This window comes from Macaca fascicularis, chromosome 1 (assembly GCF_037993035.2).
Source record: "Macaca fascicularis isolate 582-1 chromosome 1, T2T-MFA8v1.1".
Taxonomy (NCBI): domain Eukaryota; kingdom Metazoa; phylum Chordata; class Mammalia; order Primates; family Cercopithecidae; genus Macaca; species Macaca fascicularis.
In genome coordinates this window covers 32,190,299-32,213,253 of record NC_088375.1, presented here as the reverse complement: position 1 = coordinate 32,213,253, position 22,955 = coordinate 32,190,299, and the positions used below count along the sequence as shown (strand labels likewise).

General features: G+C 37.0%; 1 protein-coding gene across 14 annotated transcripts in view; it reads right to left on the bottom strand.

Moving 5' to 3' along the window:
• The window catches only part of RABGAP1L (RAB GTPase activating protein 1 like), a 799,577-nt gene that overhangs the window by 345,512 nt on the left and 431,110 nt on the right, over window positions 1–22,955 (bottom strand). For all 14 annotated transcript variants that reach the window (XR_010581946.1, XM_065531860.1, XM_065531858.1 and 11 more), the window contains one exon: window positions 16,651–16,764. Coding sequence is in view for 11 of the 14 variants with exons in the window: in XM_065531860.1 (XP_065387932.1) it covers window positions 16,651–16,764 (114 nt within the window). In the remaining 3 variants the exon portion in view is untranslated. The remainder of the gene's footprint in view (window positions 1–16,650; window positions 16,765–22,955) is intronic.

Genomic DNA, 22,955 nt, shown 5'->3' with positions numbered 1-22,955 from the left:
CCAGGCTGGAGTGCAGTAGCATGACCTCGGCTCACTACAACCTCTGCCTCCCAGGTTCAAGTGATTCTCCTGCCTCAGTCTTCTGAGTAGCTGGGATTACAGGCGCCTACCACCACGCCTGGCTAATTTTTATATTTTTAGTAGAGAAGTGGTTTAACCATGTTGGAATAGGCTGGTCTCAAACTCCTGATCTCAGGTTATCCACCCGCCATGGCCTCCCAAAGTGCTGGGATTACAGGTGTAAGCCACTGTGCCTGGCCTGAATTGTACATTTTAAAGGGGTGAATGTTATGTGAATTATATATTAATAAAAAAGAAAAAATATGGGCACAAATACGTTTGTATGCACACACACATGCATATATGTATGTATATACATATAGATTCCTTAGTTATGTACAATGAGATGACTTGTAAGTAATGACACCCTTATAACAATAAACACATTTACCATCCAGATCTTGGTTTCTTAATATTTTGACTAAAGGAAACAAGGCTCTTTGGAGAAAGATCTAATTCTAGATCTGGGACACAGAAATAAGCCTGGAACATCTTTTTGAACCATAAAGAAAGGCAAGGCTCGAAGGATGATGGAATACATTAAAAGGACACAGAAACCAGCTTGAAGTCTTCCCACTGGACAATATGGGGAAAATTTCAACATGAAAACAAATAATGATAGCAAGGAAATACAATCCATTGAATAAAATGAGAATTCATGAGTCCATATTGATATAACATAAAAATAAATGAATAAATTGAAAGTCTGATGAGAAATGGGGCAATTAAATAGTTACAAAGTATACCTACACAAAATACCTATTAATTACAATGGGTAAAAGAGTAATTTCATAGTGTAGTAGCCTGGTAGACACACCTTATTTATGTAATCAAATTAATCATCACCAATAATGGGAAAAAACAAAACTGCATACATATTACCTATAGGTAGAAATAAGAACAGATTATTCTTTCTGTGTTGTTCCTGCCAAAGATGTATGACCCGAATCTAACCATGACAAAACATTAGACATGCACGAATTGAAGGATATTCAAAAAAATGACCTGTAATCTTCAAAAGCATCAAGGTCAAGAAAGTGAAGGAAAGAGTAAGAAATGGTTCCAGAGTGAAGGGAATTAAAGACATGAACACTTAATGAAATGAGTGATTCTGAACTGGATACTTTTTCTATCCTATCAAGAACATTTGGATGATTAGTAAAAACTGAATGATGGAGGCCGGGCGCGGTGGCTCAAGCCTGTAATCCCAGCACTTTGGGAGGCCAAGACGGGCGGATCACGAGGTCAGGAGATCAAGACCATCCTGGCTAACACGGTGAAACCCCGTCTCTACTAAAAAAATACAAAAACTAGCCGGGCGAGGTGGCAGGCGCCTGTAGTCCCAGCTACTCGGGAGGCTGAGGCAGGAGAATGGTGTAAACCCGGGAGGCGGAGCTTGCAGTGAGCTGAATCCAGCCACTGCACTCCAGCCTGGGCGACAGAGCAAGACTCCGTCTCAAAAAAAAAAAAAAAAAAAAAAAAAAAAAACTGAATGATGTCTATAGATTAGGTAGTACTGATTTGGATATTGCATTATGATTATGTAGAAGAATATCCTTGTTTATAAGAAAAATATCCTAAAGTATTTGGGGGTGATGAGGCATTATGTTGGCAAATCACTCTCAAACAGTTTAGGAAAACAAAATTCTGTACTTGCAGCTTTTGTGAGTTTGAGGTTGTTAAAAATATATAAAAATTTGGAAATATATGTATATATAAATTTGACAGTATCATTTTGTCTGTTGAATCTAGTAATAAAAAAATGAGTCTAAAAAAGGTTATTACATTTGTCCTATATGCTGGGGAAAAAGGAGAGTATCAACATAAGCTCTAAAAATAGATTCACTGATATGAAATAAACACTGGAGACAATAAATGTAGAAAACTAGATGTACTCACAAATATTCACTCACAAAGCAATTTTCTTATCTAACATAGTTGGCAAAATTCCTATATGTAAGCTTCCTTTTATGTAACATTGTAAAGAAAAAAAGGCCTTTGGCCACAATTTAAAAGTGAATTCACATACTTTTTTATTTAGAAACAGAAATGTAAAACAACTAGAACACCATATTCTTTTTTAAAAAATTGTAACGTCCCCATTACAAGTAAACTACTATCTGAACATGGTAAATTACTCAGAGCATTTAGTTTACATTCTTGGACTTTTGATTTTTAAATAGGGTCTAATACAGGACACCACTCATGAACTACACAAAATGAAGAAAAGCTATAGCCCTGCCCTAAGGAATGTAACCTGAAAAGTTTTTGTGAATAAAAGTTCTTCACCGAAGAAGTAAGTGATACAAATAGAATGCTCTTTTAGGGTTTATATGCATTAAATTTTCATCTAAAATATCTGTATTCTGGCCATAATCTCCAACAGAAGAGACTGTAACTGAACGAGGGCCCAACTGATGGCTACGCCGTAAAATCTTTCCTGCCTTTGCACCAAGGCCATAGTTCCTACGAGGTTCCCAGGAGCTGTGACTGAGCACAGCAGGAATATTAAGGTGGGCCAGCTTCTGAAGAAATGAAACCTCATTAGTAACTTTGGCTGACGACTCACTATTGGTCTTTTCAAATGTTCCTTAAAAATAAACTACAATCTACAATATTTGCATCTAACTTTCCTTACTTCTTCCCTTGGGGTAGGACTTGCGTTCTGGTCCAATGGCTCTCTGGGCCTCTCCCAGCTCCTTCCCTGTTTTTCTCTTACAGGCATTCCCCATAATACATTTCTTACACACTTAATCCTGTCTTAGTGACAGGCTTCTCAGAGGATCTGAACTAACATACTCATTTTCATCAAGTCAAGTTCACAGGGCTAATTATATTGACACAATGTAACTGGCTCTCTAGGACACAATGTAACACTTGGCTCTCTAGGACAAAGAAAATGTCAGATACCTTCTTCCCTCAAATACTGAACACAATGCAGAGAAGACTTAAATGAAACTAATCAGATATTGTTCAAACTATAATACACAGGGCTGGGAAGATGGCCAAACAGGAAAAGCTCCGGTCTGCAGCTCCCAGCGAGATCAACACAGAAGGTGGGTGATTTTTTATTTCCAATACAGGTACCAGCTCATCTCACTGGGACTGGTTAGACAGTGGGTACAGAGTCCAAGCCGAAGTAGGGTGGGGTGTCGCCTCACAAAGGAAGTGAAGGGGTCAGGGAACTCCCTCTCCTAGCCAAAGGAAGCCGTGAGGAACAGTGCATTCCGGTCCAGATACGACACGTTTCTCATGGTCTTTGTAACTCACAGACCAGGAGATTCCCTCGGATGCCTACACCACCAGGGCTCTGGGTTTCAAGCACAAAACTGGGTGGCCATTTGAGCAGATACCGAACTAGCTGCAGGAGTTTTATTTAATACCCCAGTGGCACCTGGAATGTCAGCAAGACAGAACCATTCACTCCCCTGGAAAGGAGGCTGAAGCCAGGGAACCAAGTGGTCTAGCTCAGCAGATCCCAGCCCCACGGAGCCCAGCAAGCTAAGATCCACTGTCTTGAAATTTCACTGCCAGCACAGCAGTCTGATGTTGGCCTGGGATGCACCAGCTTGGTTGGGGGAGGGGCTTGAGTAGGTGGCTTTCCCCTCACAGTGTAAACAAAGCCTTTGGGAAGTTCAGACTGGGCGGAGCCCACTGCAGCTCAGCAAGGACACTGTAAGCAGACTGCCTCTCTAGATTCCTCCTCTCTGGGCAGGGCATCTCTGAAAGAAAGGCAGCAGCAGTAGTCAGGAGCTTATAGATAAAACTCTCATCTCCCTGGGACAGAGCACCTGGGGGAAGGGGCAGCTGTGGGCTCAGCTTCAGCAGGCAAACATTCCTTCCTGCCGGCTCTGAAGAGAGCAGTGGATCTCTCAGCACAGCCCCTGAATTCTGCTAAGGAAGAGACTGCCTCCTCAAGTGGGTCCCTGACCCCTGTGCCTCCTAACTGGGAGACACCTCCCAGCAGGGGTCGACAGACATCTCATATAGGAGAGTTCCAGCTGGCATCTGGCAGGTGCCTCTTTAGGAAAAAGCCTCCAGAGGAAGGAACAGGCAGCAATCTTGCTGTTCTGAAGCTTCCACTGGTGATACCCAGGCAAAAAAGGTCTAGAGTGGACCTCCAGCAAACTCCAAGAGACCTGTAGCAGAGGGGTCTGACTGTTAGAAGGAAAACTAACAAACAGAAAGGAATAGCATCAACGTTAACAAAAAGGACATCCACACAAAAACACCATCCGAAGGTCACCAACATCAAAGACCACAGGTAGATAAATCCATGAAGATGAGGCAAAACCAGCGCAAAAAGCCTGAAAATTCCAAAAACCAGAACACCTCTTCTCCAAAGCATCACAACTTCTTGCAAGCAAGGGAACAAAACTGGACGGAGAATGAGTTTGACAAATTGACAGAAGTAGGCTTCAGAAGGTTGGTAATAACAAACTCCTCCGAGCTAAGGGAGCATGTTCTAACCCAATGCAAAGAAGCTAAGAACCTTTGAAAAAAAGTTACAGGAACTGCTAACTAGAATAACTACTTTAGAGAACATAAATGACCTGATGGAGCTGAAAAACACAGCACGAGAACTTCGTGAAGCATACAAAGTATCAATAGCCGAATCGATCAAGCAGAAGAAAGAATATCAGAGATTGAAGACAAACTTAATGAAATAAATCATGAAGACAAGATTAGGGAAAAAAGAGTGAAAAGGAACAACAAACCCTCGAAGAAATATGGGACTATGTGAAAAGAGCAAATCTACACTTGATTGCTGTACCTGAAAGTGACGGGGAGAATGGAACAAAGTTGGAAAACACACTTAAGGATATTATCCAGGAGAATGTCTCCAACCTAGCAAGACAGGCCAACATTCAAATTCAGGAAAAATGGAGAATACCACAAAGATACTCCTCAAGAAGAGCAACCCCAAGACACATAATTGTCAGATTCACCAACGTTGAAAGGGAAAAAAAAGTGTTAAGGGCAGCCAGAGAGAAAGGCCAGGTTACCCACAAAGGGAAGCCTAACAGACTAACAGTGGACCTCTCTGAGGAAACCCTACAATCCAGAAGAGAGTGGGGGCCAATATTCAACATTCTTAGAGAAAAGAATCTTCAACCAGAATTTCGTATCCAGGCAAACTAAGATTTATAAGCAAAGGAGAAATAAAATCCTTTACAGACAAGCAAATGCTAATTTTGTCACCACCAGGCCTGCCTTACAAGAGCTCCTGAAGGAAGCACTAAATATGGAAAGGAAAAACTGGTACCAGCCACTGCAAAAACATACCAAATTGTAAAGACCATCAACACTATGAAGATACTGCATTAACTAATGGGCAAAAGAACCAGTTAGCATCATAATGACAGGATCAGATTCACACATAACAATATTAACCTTAAATGTAAACAGGCTAACTGCCTGAATTAAAAGACACAGACTGGCAAATTGGATAAAGAGTCAGGACCCATTGGTGTGCTGTATTCAGAAGACCCATCTCATGTGCAAAGACATATATAGGCTCAAAATAAAGGGATGGAGGAATATTTACCAAGCAAATGGAAAGCAAAAAGAAGCAAGGGTGGCAATCCTAGTCTCTGATAAAACAGACTTTAAACCAACAAAGACCAAAAAAGTCAAAGAAGGGCATTACATAATGGTAAAGGGATCAATTCAACAAGAAGAGCTAACTATCCTAAATATATATGCACCCAATATAGGAGCACCCAGATTCATAACACAAGTTCTTAGAAACCTACAAAGAGACTTAGACTCCCACACAATCATAGTGGGACACTTTAACACCCCATTGTCAATATTAGACAGATCAACAAAACAGAAAATTAACAAGGATATTCAGGACTTGAACTCAGCTCTAGACCAAGTGGACCTAATAGACATTTACAGAACTCTCCACCCCAAATCAACAGAATATACATTTTTCTCAGCACCACGTCGCACTTATTCTAAAGTTGACCACAAAATTGGAAGTAAACACTCTGCAGCAAATGCAAAATAACGGAAATCATAACAGTCTCTCAGACGACAGTGCCATCAAATTAGAACTCAGGATTAAGAAACTCACTCAAAACTGCACAACTACATGGAAACTGAATAACCTCATCCGGAATGTTTACTGGGTAAATACCAAAATTATGGCAGAAGTAAATAAGTTCTTTGGAACCAATGAGAACAAAGACACAATGTACCAGAATCTCTGGGGCACAGCTAAAGAAGTGTTTAGAGAAAAATTTATAACACTAAATCCCCACATCAGAAAACGAGAAACATCAATAATTGACACCCTAACATCACAATGAAAAGAACTAGGGAAGCAAGAACAAACACATTCAAAAACTAGCAGAAGATAAGAAATAACTAATATCAGAGCAGAACTGAAGGAGAGAGAGACATGAAAAACCCTTCAAAAAAAAAAAAAAAATCAATGAATCCAGGAGGTGGTTTTTTGAAAAGGTTTACAAAGCAGATACACCGTTAGCATTAGCCAAACTAATAAAAAAGAAAAGAGAGAAGAATCAAATAGATACAATAAAAAATGATAAAGGGGATATCACCACTGATCCCACAGAAATACAAACTCTATCAGAGAATACTATAAACACCTTTACACAAATAAACTAGAAAATCTAGAAGAAATGGTAAATTCCTGAATACATACACCCTCCCAAGACTAAACTAAGAAGTCGAATCCTTGAAAATTCCAATAACATTAAGTTCTGAAAGTAAGGCAGTAATTAATAGCCTACCAACCAATAAAACCCAGGACCAGATGGAGTCACAGTTGAATTCTACAAGAGGTACAAAGAGGAGCTGGTACCATTCCTTCTGAAACTATTCCAACAATAGAAAAAGAGGGACTCCTCCCTAATTCATTGGAGGTCAGCACAATCATGATATCAAAACCTGGCAGAGACACAACAAAAAAAGAAAATTTCAGGCCAACATCCCTGATGAACATCAGTGTAAAAATCCTCACTAAAATACTGGAAAATTGAATTCAGTAGCACGTCAAAAAGCTTATTCACCATGATCAAGTTGGCTACATCCCTGGGATGCAAGGTTGGTTCAACATATGCAAATCAATCAACGTAATCCATCACATAAACAGAACCAATGACAAAAACCACATGATTATCTCAAAAGATGCAAAAAGGGCTTTGATAAAATTCAACACCCCTTCATGCTAAAAACTCTCAATAAACTAGGTATTGGTGGAACATATTAATAAGAGCTATTTATGACAAACCCACAGCCAATATCATACTGAATGGGCAAAAGCTGGAAGCATTCCCTTTGAAAACCAGCACACGACAAGGATGCCCTCTCTCACCACTCCTATTCAACATAATATTGGAAATTCTGGTCAAGGCAATCAGGCAAGAGAAAGAAATAAAGAGTATTCAAATAGGAAGAGTGGAAGTCAAATTGTCTCTGTTTGCAGATGTTGTGATTGTATATTTAGAAAACCCCATCGTCTCAGCCCAAAATCTCCTTAAGCTGATAAGCAACTTCAGCAAAGTCTCAGGATACATAATCAATGTGCAAAAATTGCAAGCATTCCTATAGGCCAATAACAGACAAACAGAAAGCCAAATCACGAGTGAACTCCCATTCACAATTGCTACAAAGAGAATAAAATACCTAGGAATACAACTTACAAGGGATGTGAAGGACCTCTTCAAGGACAACTACAAACCATTGCTCAAGGAAATAAGAGAGGACACAAACAAATGGAAAAACATTCCATGCTCATGGATAGAAAGAATCAATATTAAAAAAAATGGCCATACTGCCCAAAGTAATTTATAGATTCAATGCTATCCCCATCAAGTACCATTGACATTCTTCTCAGAATTAGGAAAAACTACTTTAAATTTCATATGGAACCAAGACACAGCCTGTACAGCCAAGACAATTCTAAGCAAAAAGAACAAATCTGGAGGCATCATGCTACTTGACTTCAAACTATACTACAAGGCTACAGTAACACATACAGCATGGTACTGGTATGAAAATATATATATAGACCAATGGAACAGAACAGAGGCCTCAGAAATAACACCACACATCTACAAACATCTGATCTTTGACAAACCTGACAAAAACTAGCAATGGGGAAAGAATTCTCTATTTAATAAACGGTGTTGGGAAAACTGGCTAGCCATATGCAGAAAACTGAAACTAGACCCCTTTCTTAAACCTTATACAAAAATTAACTCAAGATGGATTAAAGACTTAAATGTAAGACCTAAAACCATAAAAACCCTAGAAGAAAACTTAGGCAATACCATTCAGGACATAGGCATGCCCGGGCAAAGACTTCATGACTAAAACACCAAAAGCAATGGCAACAAAAGCTAAAATTGATGAATGGGATCTAATTAAATGAAAAAGCTTCGGCACAGCAGAAGAAACTATCATCAGTGAACAGGTAACCTACAGAATAGTAGAAAATGTTTGCAATCTATCCATATGATCAAGGGCTAATATCCAGAATCTACAATGAACTTAAATAAATTTACAAGAAAAAAACAACCCCATCAAAAAGTGGGCAAAGGATATGAACAGACACTTCTTAAATGAAGACATTTATGTGGCCAACAAACATATGAAAAAAAGCTCATTATCACTGGTCATTAGAGAAATGCAAATCAAAATCACAATGAGACATCATCTCACACCAGTTAGAATGGCAATCATTAAAAAGTCAGGAAACAACAGAGGCTGGAGAGGATGTGGAGAAATAGGAACGCTTTTACACTGTTGGTGAGAGTGTAAATTAGTTTGACCATTGTGGAAGACAGTGTGGCAATTCCTCAGGGATCTAGAACTAGAAATATCATTTGACCCAGCCATCCCATTACTGGGTATATACCCAAAGGATTATAAATCATTCTACTATAAAGACACATGCACATGTATGTTTATTGCAGCACTATTCATAATAGTAAATACTTGGAACCAACCCAAATGCCCATCAATAATAGACTGGATAAAGAAAATGTGGTACCATATACACCATGGAATACTATGCAGCCATAAAAAAGAGTAAGTTTGTGTTCTTTGCAGGGACATGGATGAAGGTGGAAACCATCATTCTCAGCAAACCAAACACTGCATGTTCTCACTCATAAGTGGGAGTTGAACAATAAGAACATATGGACATAGGGAGGGGAACATCACACGCCGAGGCCTGTCGGGGGGCGGGGGGCTAGGGGAGGGAGAGCATTAGGAGAAATACCTAACATAGATGACAGGTTGATTGGGTGCAGCAAACCACCATGGCACATGTATACTTACATAATAAACCTGCATGCTCTGCACACGTATCCCAGAACATAAAGTATAATTAAAAATATATATAATACATAGTCCAAATTTTAAAAAATATTTTTAAAATAAATTTTGCTGTGTATACTTGTGGTTTACAACATGTTATGGGATACATATTTATCATAAAATGGTTACTACAGTGAAGCAGAGTAACATACCTATCATCTCACGTACTTTTCTTTTTGTTTGTGTAACAAAAGCATCTAAAATCTTCTTATTTAACAAAAATCCCTAATACAATATAATTTTATTAACTATAGTGCTCATGTTATACATTTGATCTCCAGATTTGTTTTATTCTATAAATCACTGTTGGTAGAGTGGGTAGGACTACCTTTATAAGGGAGATGGGCAACTTAGATTTGGACAGATGGGAAGGAGGAGTAGGGCAATTTAGATTCACATTATTTCTAGGAAGAAAGGATGAAGGGTTCTGGTTAAAGAAGAGGCTTTAAAGGTGCAGGAAGAGGAGTCTTCAGTTATAAAAATATTGTCAACTACACAACAATTAGTAACCAGCAGATACATCCCCATACTTCTGTAACATAAAATAATCCATTTAAGAATAACTACAAGTTTTTGTCTAGGACATTTAAGCCAGTTGAATCTAGTATAGAAATAGATTTCAAATATGAAAAAAAAAATCATAATTCAGGAGGTACCATAAACAGCATTTTATTTGAAGGTTCCCCGTGTTTTGTCTTCGCAGGTTAGTTTTTTTTCTTTCCTATTTTAGATAGTAATCTTACTTTCCTTTTCCTCCTCAAAGAGTAATGTTTTTTAAAAAGAGTGACTATAATCAAACCCTTAGGCTTCACACCAATCCCTTTATTCTAAGTTTATACATTTTTATCATCCTCATAATCCCACTCTTTCTCTTCTGTATCCCAGTAATAGTGTGATGGCTTCAATTAGCCTTTTAATTGAAAGACTACAGGCTTCACAGAAACTACAAAGCTATTTCAAGGAAAGCTCTTATGGGACTAAGACCATGAAGAAATTTAAACCTCTCTTCAGGCACTCTGAAGAGCATTATAAATCACTCATTCTCTTCCCAGGACTCTAGCTTCACAAACCCTGACCTTTTCATTGTTACAGTCTCTGAAGAAAAATTTTAAAATCACACTGTATCGTCTCAGTTGAGCTGTGATTCATAAAGTCTATCCTACTAATACATAAATTAAAAGGACCAAAAAAAAAAAACAAACAAAACCCCAAAATAACCCTTCTGTATAACTATAATGACAATAAATGATTTTGAAGTCTTGTGAGTAAAGGATAAGTATGAAGTTAGCCCCAAACATACGTACATACACACACACGCGCACACACACACCCCTGCCATATAAGTGAAACTTTTCAATTTTGGGTTGCTAAGATTTATTTATATGTGTGTGCATATATTTAGAGTTCTAAATAGATATAAACATAATTATCCTTGGCAATAAAGCAGAATTGGACAATTCATCTAAAATAAACAATATGAAAAGATTTAAAGAGGAAAAAAACCTAAATCAAACTCTGACTCTAAGAGATTAATATTTATCAGTATGCAAATTTGGTACCTTCTTTATTCTATTGGAGTAACTGTGGGGATCAAATAACAATATGAAAAAAAAATGCTTTCAAAACCACAGGGCTTTACAAATTTTTACTATTACTGTTATGATTATGTTGATCAACAGTAGGATGGTTCTCCAAGTCTTTCTTATAAGACCTGAAAGAATTCATTGTTCCCTAAGGAAGTTAATTTGCTTTGAGAATATGCTGCTGTTCCTAAGTGTCTGTTAAAACCACTTAATTCACTGCTCATTAGAATGTGCTGGCAAAGCAGGTGGTCCCAGGGGTTCAAAGGATTCTTTGGAAGCCCATATTTGGATCTGCATTAGAAGGTTGCCATAATTCAAAGCGGCTTACTAGGAAATCAAGGAAGAGATAGGAGACACACAGAGAATAGAAAAATATGCTTGATTCTCCAAGGACTTCCTGATTCCTCAAAAGCACTGCTCCAAACTAAATCCTTTTGGATCCATCTAATCCAAGAGCACTTATCATCCCACAATAAAGAGCTTTTACTCTGGAGCCCATCCGATTCCAAAGACATGAGTGGAAGGAGCTCCACAGAAGTAGGAGGAGCACCCAGTCAGGGCTATGTAAAGAATAGGGGCTGGGCGGCTGGGTACAGTGGCTCACGCCTGTAATCCCAGCATATTGGGAGACCGTGGCGGGCGAATTGCTCGAGTTCAGGGATTCAAGAGCAGCCTGGTTGACATAGTGAAACCTGTTTCTACTAAAAAGACCAAAATTAGCCCGGAGTGGTGGTGCGTGCCTGTAATCCCAGCTACTTGGAAGGCTGAGGTGGGAGGATTGCTTGAGCCTGGGAGGCTGAAGTTGCAATTAGCCAAGATGGCACCACTGCACTCCAGCCTGGGCAACAGAGCAAGACTCTGTCAAAAAAAAAAAAAGGAAGGAAGGAAGGAAGGAAGGAAGGAAGGAAGGAAGGAAGGAAGGCAGGCAGGCAGGCAGGCAGGCATAGTGGACTATAATTTGTTCAGTAAATGCTGACATTCAAACTAGGGCTCATTCAGACACACCAAGAAAGAGTTGAATTAAAAGTAGTCAAATGGCTAGAAAATTGTATTGAAAATAATATCAACTAAGTGAAAAATAATTCATCCTCATAATCACAAATATCCCCTATGTCTAGAAAACAATATAAATAATGTATGATTACATGTCATTTTAAGAGTCAGTGATTGTTTGCATTCTTCGAAATTATGCAGCAGATAACTCATCATTAGTATCAAAACAATACTTTAAATGCTCTAGTTTTTATAATAAATACAATCTTTTTTGATAAAAATATTTGGTAAAATAAGGGTTAAGTTTATTTTGTCCTCCTATAAACCATTATGCTATCAAATTATTAATCCAGATAAACAAAAGTATTGATCTCTCTATAATATATTCAATCTCTCCCATTAATAGCAGTATCCTCTTTTTTCAGAGAGCATTTACACCAAACAAAAAATTAGAAAAAGTAATATGCACAAATTAAATTGTACACCAAATATCACTTCCAATTATATTGTTGTGAATAATATTTTAGCTGATTACTATGACTAACTGGTCTTAGGTCTTACAAAGAGATATATCTCTAAAAGGAAACCACGAAATGCACTCCATTTGACGGGACAAACCACACTGTAACAGAAGGCCAGGTAAAATCTTCAGGTTTAAGGAGAAGACCCTTTTATATCTTTAGTATTGAGAGAGCTAATAACTGACACAGGATTTAACTGCTAAATTCTGCATTTATGTGTTATATGTCAGGAAAAAAAAATTTAAACAACACTGAGAATCATAGAAAATTGGAACCGGAACAATCTTATCAGATACCACACCCTTACAAGTTTCCCTTATTCTTAGATCTACTGAGTGAAAGAATCAAAACCAGAACCAGATTTCCTGATGCCCAGTGCTTTAAACTGTACCAACCTGTCTCCCAGCTTACAGCAGATTTTTATATCACATGTTAAATAATAAAAATGCGAAATATATTTGGGGTGGTAATATATTCTTCCCTGTCTTATGGACATTCTTTTAAAATATATTATTGACCTAACCAATAGGAAAAACAGGGAGAGAAACAAGGAAGAACCAAATTTGCAGAAACTTTCATTTGTAGAAATCTATTAATTTGCAAACCTTTTCATCTGCAGAAACCTATGAATTCTACTAATACTTTCAGCTCAACTTCCCTCACATAAATTTATGACAACAGAAGAAGCTTTGAACCATTTTGATTTCCTCCTACTCTGAAAAAGATATTAAGAGGCAAAACTGGAATTGACAGGGCCATTAAAACATGACAGTGAATTTTTAACAGTCTTCCCTCTAACATGGCAGTTCAAATCATTTCTCCTTTCACCAAAGCCACAGAAAACTTCTCAACTACAAAGTCAGATTGTTGTATCCTTGAAAACAGAGTTGATTTCTAAACTTACTGTCACTGAAATTCTCTTAATTTCTGCTCAATTTAAGAGCATAGTATATTATATCCCTAGTGTACGCTCTACTGATGAAGAATTGTCAAAAATAAACGAGGTAATATATGTGAAAGTACTCTGCAAATGTAAAATTATTTTAACATATAGAAAACACTGTATTTTTTTTTTAAAGGCCTATGATTGTGTTGCTGATGTGAAGAAGACGCAGCTTTCTTAGTGGTTAATCATTAGATGCATTTCCTTTAAAATCAGGAGAAAGATAAGGTATCTGCTATGATAGCTTTATTTGAACACTATACTAAAGGTGTGGTCAGTGCAATAAGACAAGAGACAAATAGAAAAAGAATAAGGATTGGTAAAGGAAAAGTAAAACTGTCCTTATTTACATATAGCAAAGCAGCTGAGATAAGATCAAGGTGTTATTAATGTTTATTGAATTCTGCACGGGGTGTCCAGAATTGAAACTCAAAGGTGGATTGCTGAGTGTGAGGTTTAATGCTAGTTATTATTCTAGAACCAATGGTTCTGGAAACAATGTTGGAATAGTTAGACTACACAGTTAGGCTACCTTTAAGCCTTAGACTACCTTTAAATGGTGAGACTACCTTTAAGCCTTAAAGGTTATACATAGGCAGCTTTTGGGAATATGGGATGGGGGTCATAAAATAAAAGACTGTGGTTCAAATTGGATACAAAAAACAAAGAAGAGTGGATGCAGAACCTTGAGAATAATGCTCCATTCTAAATTACTCATAAGTATGCTATGCTAAATTACTCATAGGTATGCTATCGTATTTCTGAGCTGTCATCGAACTTAAGGTTTCCTGGCATGAGCACTGGATTACTAAATAATAGTAAATCAAAAGGGGAAGGAACCAGGTCAGTCACAAACCAAGTGGTCTACAGGGTAGGATGTATACATCTCTGCTCACATCCATTATCAAAGACTGTTGTGAAATTATTTTTATGTATATACAGCTCAGTACAGTATTAAAATCCTTAAAAACTTTTATTACTTTTATTTAATACTATGTCTAATGTAATTTTGTTTTCTACAACTTCACAAAATTTAGTGTGATTTAAGCTACTTGTCGATAATAAAGTATCTCAGATCTACATTTTACAATATTCTTCATTCAGAAAGAGTTTTAAAATGGTTTAGTCATGTTGTAAAACACATACTGATAATCTAAAATGGCCACATGAGCTCTGCAAATGTACTGATGAATATTTTCGAATGAATTCAAGGTTGCATTATTGTTTGCAACACCAAAGCAAAGTGTATCAACTATTTAAAAGTGCCCATCATTCAACTTTTATTTTTGTGTTTAGAAATGTTTCAGATTATTTCCCCTCTAAATATTACATAACAAAGCAAACACTATTTTTACTACAATGGAGCAAAATTTTAAGTCAGAAGTTGCAAGCACATTAGAACCATCTGTTTTAGCTTTATGAAGAAAGTATCTAGTATCAATCACAGGAAAGCTGAGGGAAAAGTTATTGACTGGCTGAAAATATACTATATGCTGGGGAAAAAAATGTTCCATATGCCATAAAATAGACCCTCCTAAATAAACCTGGAAATGATATAAATTTTCCTAACCTCTTTACACAAGCCAGTAATCAGTTTGCAGAATTTCAAATTAGTAGAAAAAATTTTTAAATAATTACTTTTGTCCTTCACAGGCATATAATGAACATACAACTTTTTTTGTGGCATCCAATGGTCTTTGGTACTTTTCAAAGTAGATGCTACATCGTTTTCCAAAGATCAGTATACTCTCAGATTATAAGTTACATATTTCTAGCTCTGAATGACACATTCATATAAAAATAGATTTTTGATCAGCATATATTTACAAGCCTCCAAAATGGTTAGATCAAAAAGTATGAGAGAGAGAAAAAGCAAGGAAAAAAGAGATAGGAGTGGGACGAGGCCAAAACCACCAACATGCAAGGACTTTAATGAAAGCTGTGCCATTTGCAGAATTAAACATTAATCCTACTTGGTTAGAATATGTAGGCGAGTGCTTTTATAAGTGTTCTTTTTAAAAAACAATAAATATAAAATGAAATAGATTTGTGAATATACTTTTGACTACCTACTGGCTAATATTTTCTACTCATTACAAAGGCTAAATTGGATTATTCAGGAACTGATAACCTAACTTACAAACTAGCCATGATGTTTGCCTTTCTCTCCATACTATTACCAAATTTTTGTGCAGTTCATTATTCATTAATCATCTCTTTAGAATGGTAGATATGAACAATGTGAGTATACCCACCACACTTCATTCTGCATTTCTGATAAAATTAGTAACTTGATGGCTATTCTATACTGACAGAGACAGAATCTTCTATATCCAAGCAGAGGACATTTACTGAAAATCAGGAAACAGTTTTTTCTAGGCCTACTAATAATGAGGGAGAAAAAAGATTTCAAAATGGGATATAAAAACCATACAAAAATATATGATGTGATAGAACTCAGAATACATCAACAACATCCAATAACTTGCCAGTATTCAACAATAAGCACACTGATTCTTACGCTTGCCTGTTGTCAGAAAAATGGAGACAACTGCTGCATGATCTTGTCAGAAAGACAGAGTCATCTTTTTTTTTTTTTTTTTTTTTTTTTGAGACGGAGTCTCCCTCTGCCGCCCAGGCTGAAGTACAGTGGCCAGATCTCAGCTCACTGCAAGCTCCGCCTCCCGGGTTTACGCCATTCTCCTGCCTCAGCGTCCCGAGTAGCTGGGACTACAGGCGCCCGCCACCTCGCCAGGCTAGTTTTTTGTATTTTTAGTAGAGAGGAGGTTTCACCATGTTAGCCAGGATGGTCTGGATCTCCTGACCTCGTGATCCGCCCGTCTCGGCCTCCCAAAGTGCTGGGATTACAGGCTTGAGCCACCGCGCCCGGCCTCATCTGGGACTCTTTTGAGCTTTTACAACATAGCCTGAGAGGACCTTTTGTTCCTTTCCTGTTAGCAGGAGAGCCAAACGGAGGCTATGCTGTACCTCCTCCCTCATAATGAGGCATGAAACATGCAACCAAAAAGTCACCTTCTGGGATCAGTACTGAGGATCTCATAGCGTGTGTGCAAAGCAGAAAACATGGCATAGTGCAAATAAGAAATGAAGACAGAGTAAAAAAATCCTTAAATGGGTTTCTAAAATACAGCTCTGTAAAATAATTTAGAAAAAGTGAGGTAGAGGGTCCTACCTTGCAGATCTTATAGAGCGATTCCTGACCATCTCCTCCAGTGTCTTTAAAGTAATCATGTGCGGGAAATGTACGATGAATATCTCGAGTAATAACACTCTCCTGGGCTGAGTCCTAAAAAAGAAAAAAAACCAGACCTGGTTATTAAATTTTTTTTCCAGTTATGGTAAAAAACTAAAACAGCAAACAAGTAAACAACAGAAAAACATAAAAACTTTCCTTCTATCCCAGACCCATAGTCCTATACCCAAGATAAGTGCTACCAATAGCTCCTTTGTATCTTTTCACCCATCCGTCTACATATATTTGTGTGTGTATGTATGTTTATATGGGGAGAAGGGGCAGGGATGGCAGGAAGTTGTATACATACATCTCCATAGAAGCAAACTAGACTGTTTCTTTCACTTAATGGGATAACATAGAGTGTTCCTTATCAAGACATGTACATATAGTTTATTCTCTGTAGGAGCAGTTACTTTTTAAAAATAAGGTATATCTAGATATAGATATATCATAATTTACTTAACATTTTCCTATTAGTGACCATATTCTTTGCTTTATTTATATAACAAACAATATCATAAGGAATATTTTATACATATGTCTTATGCACATGTTCAAGGAAAAATTCATTGAGGTTTAATTGCAAAGTCAAAAGTTACATGCATTTCCAATTTTGATGAATGTAATTTATAATTTTCATTTAAATTTCATTCCAATACATACTCCAAACAATAGTAGAGTGTGGCTAATACCACAGATTATCTAAGTTTTAAATCTGATAATCTGATAAGTAAAAATTCAGACCATGGTCATTTAAAAAGTAAAAATACTATCAATCTTTCCTAGGTTAATTACCCAACAAACTGATTCCACAAAACAGGAAGCTACAGGCTACTATATTAAGATGATCTCTTTTTTTTTTTTTTTGAAGTAGAGTCTCACACTGTTGCCCTGGCTGGAATGCAATGGTGCGATTTTGGCTCACTGCAACCTCTGCCTCCTGGGTTCAAGTGATTCTCCTGCCTCAGCTTCCCAAGTAGCTGGGATTACAGGCGCCCACCACCATGCCCAGCTATTTTTTTTTTTTTTTGCATTTTTAGTAGAGATGGGGTTTCACCATGTTGGAACAGGCTGGTCTCGAGCTCCTGACCTCATGATTTGCCCACCTCGGCCTCCCAAAGTGCTGGGATTACAGGCGTGAAGGATGATATCTTCTTTAAAGATAAGCCTAGATATTTGTTGAAGACAAACTTAGAAACCAAAATCCCAAATTGAGTCAAATTCTAAGCCTTATAAAAATGATTAAACATTCTCTTGATTTTACTTTATTCCTGGAAATGTTTATCTTTTTAATGTCAAGAAAATAGTATGGGACTACTTTTAGCCATGCTGATGGTGAAAGTATTTTGTACAATTCACATCAGACTACTTATTGCAAATTAAAAGAATTGCTTAATGTCTTATTTCCATAAAGATTTGAAGAAATCTTCTCTTCAGTCTCAAGAAAGAAAAAAAGTTTAATATATGTTATTTTAATGAATGCCATTTCTTTTTCTCTTTATAGCTGTGAAATATACAAGAAGGGGGTGGTTGATTAGCTCTAAGGTAAGCCATTACCTTTTCTTGCTGCCTTCATTTCAGTTGCTATTTCATGCTGGGTGGTAATTAGATCTCATATACAGAAAGAGAGGAAGCAAACCGAAAACTTCCAAATTTGCTAGCAAACAAATTTGCTTACAGATCGATGCAGAGGAAATTCTAATGGCTTACAAGAATGAAATGCTAAACGTGAATTAAAATAGAGCCTTAAAAAATCACCATAACTTAAGCAAAAGGATACAGAGAAAATTTACATTTGCCAAGGTAAATGTAGTTTCTAATGATAAAGAAAACTGCAGGGAGGGGTGAGGGTATAGAAAAAGGTAAATATAAAGGTATTGTATAAAGGGATATATTATAAAACATTTGTTTTATCTTGTCTAGAGTCTTGAGTACAAAAATCTGGTTACCAGGCAGACCAAAGTTTTCACTGCCAGGTTTTATCCAACAGAAGAGCCCTCTTTCCATAAGTTAATAGTTTCCACTTATAAACTACCTGAAAGATGAGGAATGAAAATGTTACTACTGCCATTGCTGAACTATTTCAGTGTACTGGGAACCATATGTGCCCACTGGCCCGCAGGATAACTCTTTTGTACTTTTCAGGACATTAAGAGAGATAAATCATTGGACTGTATTCCCTAGAAACTGATTATGCATTTAGCATTATGCTGTGTTTAAATGGCTCCAACAGTCTGATTCAGGGAAAGAAAAATTGGTAGGAAAAAAAAATCTAGAGGGTAAATTTGCATAATACTGAGATTTTTTTTTCTATGCACACTTGACCTTCCATATTTAAGAAATAAAGGACAAAATCAAATGAAAATAAAATCACCTTGTCCTTAATAAAATTTCCCGGCCAGGTACGGTGGCTCACGCCTATAATCCCAGCACTTTGGTAGGCTGAGGCAGGCGGATTGCCTGAGCTCAGGACTTCGAGACCAGCTTGGCAACATGGTGAAACCCAGTCTCTACTAAAAAATATAAAAAATTATCCCAGCATGGCAGCACATGCCTGTAATCCCAGCTACTCAGGAGGCTGAGGCAGGAGAATCACTTGAACCTGGGAGGTGGAGGTTGCAGTGAGCCGAGATCGGATCACACGCCACTGGGTGACAGAGTGAGACTCTATCTCAAAAAATAATAATAATAATTAAAATAAAATTTCCCTTCCTAGGATTACTTTTAAATGTTTAATACATATGTGTTCCTAGAGTTTTCTTTCTATATAGTGCTCTCATTTGGCTAAGGGAATAATTTCTAGAACTTCACTTTATAGACTAAATAAGGTGTGTTGCTACATTATTCACTGATCCATCTCATATAAGTGAAGGTCAGTAGATTATAACAGAGTCTCATAAACAGCCCAATAGGAATGAAATTGTGCACTGAACTTGTGAAAAATCAAAAGAAAATAATTATGTTTTTGAAGCAAAAGCTAATGTCAACCCACCTTCCAATTACCCATAACAGTTGAGAGTAGGAACAGTTTATATTTCAGGAATGCACATTTAATCATCCAAATTCACTCACTCACTCATTCAACAAATATTTGAGTCAAGAAAGTTACAAAACCTAACATTCTTCAAAAGGAAAACAAAACAATTTTTCTCTTCAATATTAATTCCTTTCTTTTTAGACTTATTCTGGTTGTAATGGTCAATTTTTACAAGAAATATAATGAAGAAAGAGGAAGGACAAAAAGAGGCTCAATAATTCATCATCTAAATATCTGGAGCTAAGGGCTTTCTTGTGACGTTTTATTTTTATACGGCTAAAAACATTTTATAGCACAACCAAAACTGATATAAATTCATTTTCTGAGAAGATTCCCATATATGCAGGGGCTCCCTAAGTCCCGCCAGTTTTCTCCAGAATGAGAAGAGGGAACAAGTCATTCCTTTAGGGGCAGCCACTTCACCAATATCTGGATGCATAAATTGCTCCAGAACTTACTTCTCAGCAGGTGTATCTCCCATTTTGCACCTCAAATACAATATTTTAATGGCTATGAAGCCAGATAAACTCATTGATTCTATTTCCACTTTCCTCATTTAATTCCTATAGGATCTCAGACAAGTTACTTAATCTTGCTAAACTTCAGTTTCCTCATCTGTAAAATGGGATGATAATATCAAATGCATAATGTTATTTAAAACAACATTATTTAGAATGTATGTGAAGTACTTAGCATATTGCCTAGTATAAACTGAGTACTTGTTAAATAAATAAAATTATTAATTAACAAGAAATATTTTTCCCATTTCCATAAGAATCATTATTCAACTGTTTAAAATTTTTGGTGAATATACATTTTAGACATCCTTCTGTATTTGTATACCTAAATAAACAACTCTTTTCTGTTACATTATGATTATGAAACCAATTCCTTTAGAGATTTACAACACAATGGATTCATGCACACACACTCAGTTTAATTTCCAATCATGTATTTTATGTGTCCTAAATTACCCTTTTTTCTATGAATCTATTCATAAAAGCAACAGTGAACAACTATTCAGATAAAGTACTGCTTTTATCAACTAATACACACTCTGGCCCCAGCTTTGCATATAACCCACACAATAAAGATGTACACAAATATGTCCAGAAGGATAGGAAGGACAGGGTACAGTAGAACCTAAATTTGCCAGAGCAATCACCATTTCCACCATTACTTTAGAATTTAGCTTCTAAAGATAAAAAAAAGTTGAAGTCATGTATGGAAAGGACAAAAACCACTATCACAACTATATACCTCCCTTCTGGACCATCACCACCAAGAATGTAACTCATATGCAAAGTCCTTGAGAGCATCCTTTCTCCTGCCTTAGTCAGGATGGTCCATAAACAAAAGCTGACTCAGATCACAAAGTAGAAAGATATTTGTAATAAAGTCTGAAAAATTGAGTTTTATCTCCCATACCCCACGCCCTTGACATTATCATCACAGAGAAACTAAATCTGCCTTTCAAGGATTCTCTTTAATTTCCAAACCATTAGGTAGTAAGAATAAACTTATTCTCAAAAAAAGACATTGATCTCTACTGGATAAAATCATAGTCCAGCAGAGAATACAATTCAGCTTGCTGAAGATCAGCCTAAAACCAACTCTATGAGATGTAAGCAGCTTGCTTAACTTTTGATCAATTTAAAGTAGGTTCAATTTAGTGCCTGTTATCAAGAGTATTACATGAACTGTTCTCCCAGTATAACTTATATACACTGACATGTTTGCAATTCTCTTAACTCTTATTCAAAGAGAATCATCACTTACTTGCTCATTGTGAGAAAGAAATGAATGCAGCATTGAAGTGTCAACAAGCATTAGGAGGACAGCTCTGTATGACCACAGCCTATTATTTTTTATGAACCCATTTCTGGGCTGTCAACAACTAGAAAGGCATTTTAGTGAGGAAGACTGTTTTCAAACGTAACCTTAGCAGCGGCAGATTGTAAAAGTAATATTCTGTCAAATGAACACTTTGTACCTTGATTTGCCATTATTTAAAAAATTGTGACGGCATCTTTTTTATTAATCCCTATTGTCAAATCCAAAGTGTAAACTGTATTTTCACTTTACATCTACCATAAAATCATTTCAACTTTATAAGTATTATACCATACCAATCTGTGAGTGCCATTAAACGTGACAATATAGACTGTCCCTAGCACAATCAGTAGGCAGATAAATAATTCAAAGCGGAAAAACTCTTTGACCTCAGACTTTGCCTTCTATTCTTACTCCACAGGGAGCCTCCTTTAGTTCTATGTTGGATGGTAAAACATCACAAACTGGTCTGCTAACATGTTCCTGAAAGCAGATGGGTTTGCAGTGGTCGGTCTGATTTATTCATCTTGATGTTTGCCAAAAATCCAAAGAGGCAGAGATGAAAAGAGAAAATATAAAAGTGTATTCTAGTTTCAAACATGCTACTAAAATCATGAACTGAAACAACAACACAAAAGGGCTGGGTCATTGCCAGCCTTTGTTCCTTGAATATGGGGTGGGGGGAGTCTTAAGTGTGGTAATACAGAAGAAAAGGAAAAAAACCTCATTAAAATCATATTGTGAACGCACTGCTTCCCAGTCACTGCACAGAAACGCTGCCAAACACTTCAGAATCAAAGCCTGACACAAAGGCCAAAAATATAAGCCATATTCTAGCTTCAGGTTGAAATAAACCTCTCCAGGAAAAGAAGCTACAATGAGAACTAAAGGGAGGCGGGTAGAGAGGAGAGGAGGAAGCATATTTCAAGAGCAGTCAATATTCATGATGTGTACTTTGTTCTTGAAGGAAGTGCTGGGATTCCAGGGGAAAATATTTGACTACAACAAAGCATTCTTTCAAGACTCTAAGACTAGGAAGAACTGAGGCCTATGGGCATAGCCTGAATTTCCCATAGATCTTAAGTAATCTAGGTCAGAGTTCCAGATTACTTTCTGACAAAAATGTGGGGTTACTTTTAGACTCCAGATACACCTACCCAATACTCCTGTGGTCATATTTGGATATGCCTTCGTTCTCAGGGTTGCTGACTGCTCATTGTTCCAACTGGGGAACTTGACATTCTTGGAATTCATATCAACAGGCAATAATGAAACCTGCAACTCCTTTTAGGATAAAGCACAATAGCTGAACTCCAGGCTGTTATTTTCCAAAGTTATAAATATTTCTCATTTTGCATTATCTTTAAAATTG